This window comes from Malania oleifera, chromosome 12 (genome assembly GCF_029873635.1).
Source record: "Malania oleifera isolate guangnan ecotype guangnan chromosome 12, ASM2987363v1, whole genome shotgun sequence".
Classification (NCBI taxonomy): Eukaryota; Viridiplantae; Streptophyta; class Magnoliopsida; order Santalales; family Ximeniaceae; genus Malania; species Malania oleifera.
This window is the reverse complement of record NC_080428.1, coordinates 50,777,934-50,787,176: the sequence shown is the minus strand read 5'-3', so window position 1 is coordinate 50,787,176 and position 9,243 is coordinate 50,777,934. Positions and strand designations below refer to the sequence as shown.

At 35.0% G+C, this 9,243-nt stretch overlaps 1 protein-coding gene across 1 annotated transcript; it reads right to left on the bottom strand.

Annotated features, from left to right (window-relative positions):
• Positions 1-5,097: 5,097 nt before the first annotated feature.
• On the bottom strand, positions 5,098-8,228 carry LOC131143697 (senescence-specific cysteine protease SAG39). The gene is made up of 2 exons (XM_058091945.1): positions 7,663-8,228; positions 5,098-5,935 (listed from the first exon to the last, which is right to left on the bottom strand). Exons 1-2 carry the CDS (start codon positions 8,144-8,146, stop codon positions 5,343-5,345), a joined length of 1,077 nt encoding a protein of 358 aa, XP_057947928.1. The 5' UTR covers positions 8,147-8,228; the 3' UTR covers positions 5,098-5,342.
• Positions 8,229-9,243: the final 1,015 nt, after the last annotated feature.

Sequence of the window (9,243 nt, the reverse complement as noted above, 5' to 3'; positions counted from 1 at the left end):
CGTCGTCTGCTTTTTGAAGTGGTCACTGCGCATCGCTTTCTACTATGGCATTTTTCCCTTAAAAATAAACTGCAATGTTTTCAATGGCCCATTTTATTTTGTCCACATTCAACTTATTAAAGATAAGATTAAGATTATACTATTTCCTTTTAATAGTTTGAAAGGCAACCTACGATTGCACGTACATCACCCTCATGTCATTCTCACATATAATATGAGTTTTGTTGACATGGTAATTGGCAAATTGCATTATTGCATTGGGTTGCATTAGGAAAATTGTGAATTCTTTATAGAAATATTTTTTGTAATTTATGATGTAAAGGGTGTTTGGTGTGATTGTTCTATATTGATTTATTTGATTAACAACTAATCTTTTAATTTTTATCTCAATAATTTTTTTTCTTGATAACGTGGGGACTCCAGCCACTGACAAGTCCATTCTGACCCCCCAATGAGGCACCTGTTGTGCTAGAGTCAGGAGACGTTGAGCTGGAGACGCGTTGCAAGTTGGAGCTGTTATCCACCATTTAATTTAAATGGATGAAACTTCTCTTTTTTGATTTATTGTATTTAATTGTAATTGATTTCAATCCCTATAAATAGAGGAGCTGTGGAGAGTTGAAAGATGCACAGAGAAGATAAAGAGAAGAAAAGAGAGGAAGAAGAGAGTGTGAGGAAGAGAGTGAGAGGAAGAGGAGAGTTGTATTTTTTTTCGGTAGTTTTTAGTGAATTTGTGGTGTGCTCCGTGAACGTAAGTTGATTTTGACCGAACCAAAGTAAATTTCTGGTGTTCTAATTTTTCTGATTACTTACAGGGTCCCAACAAGTGATATTAGAGCCGACAGTTCGTAACTTTGGGTGAGCAACATCGTAAAAGTCGAGACGAGAAGCTAATTCTCTTGACGTGCTAATAGTTGGAGGACCAAGTGTGTGGCTGAGGCCAATAAGGATCATCTAGGCTGCGGATGGATCCGAATAGGGTGAAGACGTGAGAGGTAAGATTGGTTTGGAGATACGTGGAATGCAATCTGATGCACGTAAGGCACCAGTGGTAAGACCCACTTAAGCAACTGTTGGAGAATTGTCCCAGAAGGGAGACAATTTTCGTTCAAGGGAGAGCAACTGGAACTCACAAATGAGGGGGAGATTGTTGAGAATTCCACTTGTGAGCTTTTCCCACATTGAAAAATTAGAGTGGATGATGGGTGCTTATATACATGGTTGGGCCCAAGACCCAATAGGCTTAAGCTTTTGGGTCAAGTTGGTGTTCATTTATGTGTATCAAGCTCACCCATAGGCTCCTACGGTCCTAACAACACCAAATCTACGACCAACGTCCTCCACCCCTAGATCTCGATGACGGGGTAAAGTTCGAATGCGGTCGCGGTTTTCGTCCATCAGTTAGCCATTTGTCTAATCCGAAGCTCAGAACACTCTCACCATCCACAGGAAACGGTAATACGCTTCAACTGCTGGCTTCTCGAGTGCATTTACCAAGAATCGAACCCACAATGCGTCGTCTTACATGCTGATACCTTTCCACTGCGCCATACCCGTGGGGACTTATCTCAACAAATTTTAAGCCACCTGTTGCTTATTTTCTAAAAAAAAAAAATCCTTTTAACTTGTATGTTTATGAACTCATCCTCCACTTCTTTCTACTTCTAAGCTTGTCTTAAAACATTTTTACTCTTTGTTTGACAGTTTGCATTTTAGGTTTTAAATTGGAGTTTGCATGCATTTAGATGAAATAAAATACATCATTATCTTAGGATTTCTAAAACATACAATTACATTTGGTTCTATTTGTGCAATCTTTGTCTATCCTAAAAAGATTTAGTGTCTAGCCAAATAGTCAGCCACCTCACACATTCCAAAGGAAGCTAGCTTTAGCAAGGAAGATAACTAGGCATATATAGTCAAATTGTAAGAAGTGAAGAGAAGGAGTTTATATATAGAAAGAGAGCTTGTTAAGTATATAATGGTTTAAGCCTAATCATAGTTAAGGGCAAGGAATTAGGATACTAATTATTTTTTACTATTCTATATCCTATTTGTTCTTATCTTATAAGATGTCACTTCCTTGTTAGAGTAGTTTACTTTTTTGAGGAAACCTTTTGAATTTTCAAACCACTTTCACATTTGAAAAATTTTCAACTTTCGCTTTTAAGAACTACATATTGAAAGCAAGCTCATTTTGGAAACTCAATATGACAAGTGTTTGGAATTTTCAAACAATTAAACTAAAAAAATATTTTCATCTTTTTTTTTCGATAACCCAAATTTGCATGAAAAATATATTTTAATATATTTTTAGATATAGAATTTTCTTTAAGCTTGAAACATGTTGAACCATTTGGTTTAGTGAATGCCTTTTGGGGTGAAAAGATGATTGGAGGGCATTGAGTTGGCTATTGGCGGTACTATATACCTAATTAAAGTGTCATCGCTCTCGTATATATCATTTTGAACAGAAAAATGATGGGTGTCTCAGATTCGTGATGACATGAGCCCATGTGACAAAACACCTAATGAGTACGGGTGTGTGGGACTCACACACCTACACCTACTAGTTCCTTGTCATGTAGGCTCGTGCATAAAACATGATTATTTTGAACAAGACCTCTATTGTCTAAATTATTTTTTCTTTTACAAAGAGAAGTAAAATGGGGATAGCTTGAATTTAAAAAGAAAAAAGAAAAGATAAATTAAGAATGTGTGTAATTAAGTTACAAATTCAATTAAATTTTGCTCAATATCATTTCATTCTTTCCTACATTACCATTGAACTTTGCTTCACTTTTCATTGTTTCGTCTTCCTCTCACATTTAGTTTGTAAGATTGCATAGTCAATAGGTGAGTTGTTTTTCTTTTTCTTTTTTTTTTTCTTAAAGGAAAAAACATAATCTCAAAACTTATTTGTCAAAACTTTTTTTTTTTCTTTTGTCAATTAAATGTGCATGTTGAATGAAATCTAAGAAATATAGAAGCAATGATTATTGCCTTTTTTGTCAAAACATTTTTATTTTATTCCATCTTATTTTAAAGAATAACTAATCCACAAATCAAATATAATCTCAAATATTTTTTTGTTTACCATAATTTCTTATGTAATATTTTGGAATATTACATTAATGTTTAGTACGTCTTATTTTAAAGAATAACTAATTCAAAAAATGAAATGTAACCTCAATTATTTTTTTGTTTATCCGAATTTCTTATATAGTATTTTGTAATATCATATTAATGTTTAGTGCAACCTATTGATCGAGCTAGTTGAACCGAACCATTGGCTCTGTTTGCATGTCTTTTCCTCATTCAATATATTTTTTTTATGACAGTTGCATATATAAATAAAAATAAGTTTAAAAAAAAAGGCTTCCACTAAAGAGTAGATGTTATGAATGGTTCTAGATAACTCATTTTGTCCGATCATTACATAGAAAAATTTTAAAATTTTCCTTTAATTTTTATTCTTTTTAGTCATCACTTTTTGGGTGTCATCTAAAGTCTTTACCTTTCTCTTATCACCACCTTAAATTATGATTCCATTCATAAATTTTGTGCAAATTGTTTTGTATATTCATGTGCATCAAGTACCATTTTCAGAAAAATGCAAATCAAATTGGGTCTTCACATCTTGGGCTGCCATTACTCGGCCTTCTCCATTCAGAGAGAATTCCCAAAATTAGTGCACATGGTGAGCTAGTTGGGCCTATTTTGGGCCATTTTTTTGTAATTAAAATGTAGTGTGGGCCCATCTTGAGCCCATTTTTTAAGGGGCAGCCTTGGGCTTAATTGTAGCAAGTTCGAAAGGCCAATTTTGGGCCTGAGTTCGTGCAGGAGAAGAAATTTGGGGAGATGGGTGAGTGCTCCACCATGTGCGGCAAGCTGCTAGTCAGAGCCGCCGCCGACGAGGTCCAACGGCTGAGGAGGTGCACTCGGGCCATCAGCGTCCCAGACTGTCAACGGGCTCCCATACTTGTACATTGCTGCTCTAGGAAGATGAAGAATAGGAAGCTATGGAGTTCCAAATAGAGACAGGAGAGGTGGAGGCTGAAAGAGGAAGGAAGAGAGAGAGGGTGTGTCCTATTGTGGCATAAAATAATTTGTGTAGGGTATTTTTGTCTTTAAAAAAGAAAGAGTAAGGAATGGAATGTCGATTCCAATAAACATGCAGTGGAATGCCTACTCTTTCATAAGAGGAACGTTCATTCCTACGAAATTTTTATTACAGTATTATGTTGTGTAACCAAACAAAGCACCTAAGCTTTACTTTCAAATCATAATTGAGTCAAAATGTTGATTTGCTAGAAAAAGAAAATGTGATGTTATTGAACCGTTTTAAATGGTTACCTGAATTCGGTGAACCGATTTTTTGGTTGATATCTAATGATTAACCAAATCGAATCGTTGGATTCAATTTAGATTTTAAAGTCACTAAAAATTGACTTTTTCCCCATTATAATAAAATTGCAAATTTTAAAATTTAGTCATCACTAAAAAGACTTAATTTTTTCTTTTACAAATTTTAAACGAGCACCCAGCATAAATTTAAAAATATCCACCCATAAAGTGAACATAAATAAGATTCATAATCCAAGTTTTAATTAAAAAAAAAAAGCATAAAAGTGACCAACCGAAGTTTTAAATTGTCATTTAAAAAACAAATAGTTATAATAATTATTAAAATATTATATAATTGCATAATATATTTTTATATACTTATAATATATTAATTCGATTTAGTTAATCGATAATTGCGAAATTCAAATTCAAATTGAGTCGTTAATAGAAAAAAATTGGGAGCTACAAATCAAAACTGGAAATCGAATGACTCACACGTATAATTATTTTGAACTTGAAAATCTTTAGAAATTCGGAATAAATTAATGTCCCAAACACTCATAAAAGTGGGCTGCACCTGCACCACCCTAATTAGACAATCTGATGGCAATATAATTAAGACAGGCAAGTCCCTCCCAAATTGTGAATTGCTTGGAGACACCTGGATTTTGATTTTGAACTTAAAAATGGTTAAAGCATTTTCTCATCTTCCTTCAATCGAATATGAAAAATATGGAGAGGTAGAACCTATTTACCACGTAATACACTTCGTTAATTACTGCTGAAACTGTACACACTGAGCATAATACAGAATGATTACACACCATGTAATTCATATGCTTACATAGTTTTTTTATATCTTATTACAATTGCTTAATTAATTGCACTGACTTGGTCATCCGTTCACGTCCAAGTTTGCAGGAAGCATTCTTACATACTTATATATATAATTATACAATTCAACCATTCTTCATCCCCACGCCATCTCCTCTCCTTCATGCCATTGGATAAGAAGCTTCCATGGCGATCCCACACAGCCCTTCCTTGGCCGTAACATCCCTCTGCAACCTCATGTACCCGTTCTCCCCCCATTTCGTGCCCCAAGAATTCTTCACCAGCCAGTACTTGCTCCCGTCCGCCGCCGTCCCGTACCCGATCGCCGTGACGGCATGGTCGAGGTCCGTGCCGCAGTCCTCCGTGAAGACACCGCTGGTGTAGAACTGGAACTCGTACCCGCCGCCGTCTATGGCGACGGAGACCGGGTGGCTGGCCACTGCCTTGAGCAGGGCGGCCTCGCTGTTGGAAGGCACGTCCTCGTAGCCGCTTATTTTGGCGATGGAGGACGCGGCCTTCTTGGTGTTGCAGGTGCCATCGGACCCCTCGTAGGGGTAGGCAGACTCGGTGGTGAGGCCGTGGTTTTGCTGGATGAACTGAAAAGCGTTGTCCATGAGGCCGCCCTCGCAGCCGTAGTCCCCGCCGTTGACGTCGCAGTCGACGAGCTCTTGCTCGGAGAGGGATGTTAACTTGCCGGTTTTGAGCTGGGTGATTCCTTCCATGGCTGCAACTGCGGAGAAAGCCCAGCAGCATCCTGCATGTATATGTGCAAGCGCGATGAAGTTACTAATCCGCAAAAGAAGAAAAGGTATGCCTTCATATATATGATGAGATTTTGAGGCTGGAAGCTAGCTAGTTTTATTTAGAAAAATATTATTCATTACAAGGTCATATTATTATGATGAAAAGAGAGTGAGAGACAAATTTATATGGTATTTTGTTCTTTTCATCACACGAATTCATAATAGTCATGAATTAGTAATGAATAACATCATTCTCATACTTATACCTGAGAATTAATATTTTCACTAAACTCAACAAACATACCCCCAATATTGTCAAATCAAGAAGGAGTATTATATATTTTTCCTTTGCTTTACGTACTTGCATAATGTTAGATTTAGGTCATATTCATAGGAAATAAAAAATATATAATTTTGAGATGGAAAATGAACCATCCTTGTAACTTATGCCGATAAAATAAAAAAGAAAAACGTCGCCCAATTGTGTGGATTCCTCTTCATGGCGAAAAGATTATTGCAAGCTCCCTATATATATTTCTGATTGGAGAGGGAGCATGCATCGTGGATAAGATTATTTTAATATATATAGGGCTGGCCTGATCTTAAGGTAGTTGAGGTGGTTGTTTAGGGCCCAAAAAATTTGTGAGGTCCCAAATTTATTTATTTTTTAATTTAATAATGTTAACATTATTTATGATGCTCTTTTCCTATACATTTACTTTTCCAATATCAAGTAAATAAAATTATATTTTAAAATGTAGGGAAAATGTAATTTAATTCTTTCTTTTTCAAGTAAATTTTGGGGCCCCTAATTTTTTTTTAATATAATAATATTAACTTTATTTATGATGCTCTCTTCCCATACATTGACTTTCCCATTATTAAGTAAATGAAATACATGTTGAATATAAAACTTTAATTAGTGATTTTGCATTTCAAAAAGTTAAAAAAATTAATTTTAAATAAATAAAAATTAAACAAAATATTAAGGGCTCCTAATTAAATCATTCGCCTAAGGCCTCATATTGTGAAGAGCCACCCATATATATATATATATATATATATATATATATAATAGGGCCATACAACACCTGATTTATAACCAATCATCCTTTATCCCCATAAATAATAGAATATATAGAATAGAGATATATGAATAGAGTGAAAATAAAGAAATGGCTTCCACAGAATTCCTTTATTGTTAAATTTTTTTTTTTTATCCTATATATTCCAATGTGATCTTAATGTTTACATACTTGCCATGCATGCATATGTGTGGTAAGGTCAACTTCTTGAAGTTTTCCTATATTTGCCCTGATTTGAAAGGGTGATTTTGCTCATTTCTCTTCATTTTGTCTTTTTCTTCCGTGGAGGATTTAAGCTGCTTATTTGTCGCTCCTTTAATAAATTTACCTCTTTTTTTAAAAAAAATATTTTAATTAAAGAAACAATTTTAATTAAAAAAAATGATTTACCATCATTATGTAAAAAGATAAGTTTATTTTATAAGTAAAATAATATTTTTTTTTCAAAAAATATTGTATTTCCGAAGGAAGTAGGCTCCATACCGAAACATGCATGGGCCTATTTCGAGCTTGTGTTTTCTTAAAATACTTCGGCCGGATACATGTTTCGAGAAGGATAACCAAGTTTATTTTGCTTTATAATATATATCCTTTTTCTCTAGAGAAAAATAAATGAAGAGTAGGAAAAATTATACAGAGCATATGCTTCTTACCGCACTGGCCTTGGTTCTTAATCGGGGTGACAGCACCTTTCTTCCTCCAGTCCATGGACTCCGGCACCGCCGTTACGTTGGCATACCTGAAAGACGTTGCCGGCGAGGACCCAACGCCACCGGACGGCACTCCTGCTCTCCTGTAACCATTATGGGTGGCCCGAAACTCCTCGTTGGACTGGTCTGCAAACTCATTAACCCCAAGCTTGTACCCTCTCTTCTCTTCTTTATTGAAAGCTTCTATAAGCTCCACGTTCTGCTTGAACACCCCAAACCTCCTCTCCTCTTCCTCCGCGTCCTTATAGATCCGCCCGTGCAGCGCCATCCACTGCCGGTGCTTCTCCGTCATGGCCGCCGCCTCCTCCTCCTGGTACTTCTCGAGACGGCGGGTTGAGAGCCCCTGGGGAATCCAGATTCCCAGGAGGAATATAATCACCACCGCGGCCGAGCAGAGGAAAGTGTGGGAAAGGATTTTGGAATCCATGCTACGTAGTGAATGGTATGCACTATATGGACTATTATAATTAATTAGAGTAGTCGTTAAATTGGATATATAGGGGATGGATTGATATGGGGTGACACCAAACAATTGGGCTTTTATAGAGGAATTTGGAATTTGTTATAATTTGACGTCGTTCTCTTGAGATGACAAAGAGGGACCTGCGGTCTATGTGCCTTCCAAGATGTTCTAATTTAGACACCTTCCTAGCATGACATATTTTGTACGAGTTCTCACTAGCTAGTATATTGCAGTTTTTTTTTAACTAATAGAGTGCGGCACCTCTATTTATTTATTAATATACCCTCACTTTTGATGGAAGAATACCGTAGTTATAAGATAAAACAAATAATTTTCAACTTTTAATGTGTTAAACGACAAATATTTGCTATGACTAGCTATATATATATATATATATATATATATATATATATATATAGAGGTTTCAGACTTAAATATTTAAAATATTTATTGAATGAATAGAATAAACTTGTTATTGTTTGAATTATAAATGAAAAGAAAAAAGAATAGTAAATTATTAATATTCAAAATTTTAGTTTTCCCATCACTAAATTATATTTGGGGTTTTTTTTTTTCATCTACCATATTACTGCAACAATATTTAAGAAGGATAGAAAATAAAATAAGAATTAACTTTCTTCTTATTTTTATATTCTCTTAGAATTAAAATTCTTGATATAGACAAAGTTTCAAGGTAATCACTGTTTCGTATATAAAAAAACATGTTGAAGGTTTATTAAACATATAATCTATGTAAGTGGTTAGAAGCATATCTCCAATTTTTTATTGAATACTTTTCTTCCTGCTATGAGACAAATTTATGAAATTATAAATTAGTTCTGTTAGGCAACGATTAAACTTGTTTAGAGGAATTAAGGATGTTCAATTGCATGTAGCGGATGCCAAAATCTATTCCTATGCTATTACCTAAGAGCTTAGGTTAGATTTTGTGTTTTTCAATATTTATATCTAAAATGCTTTTTGGGCTAATATATTTAAAGTTTAACTAATCTATCGTCATCCTTATCCATGCTCTCCAGTTGAACGGGTTTGTGTATGTA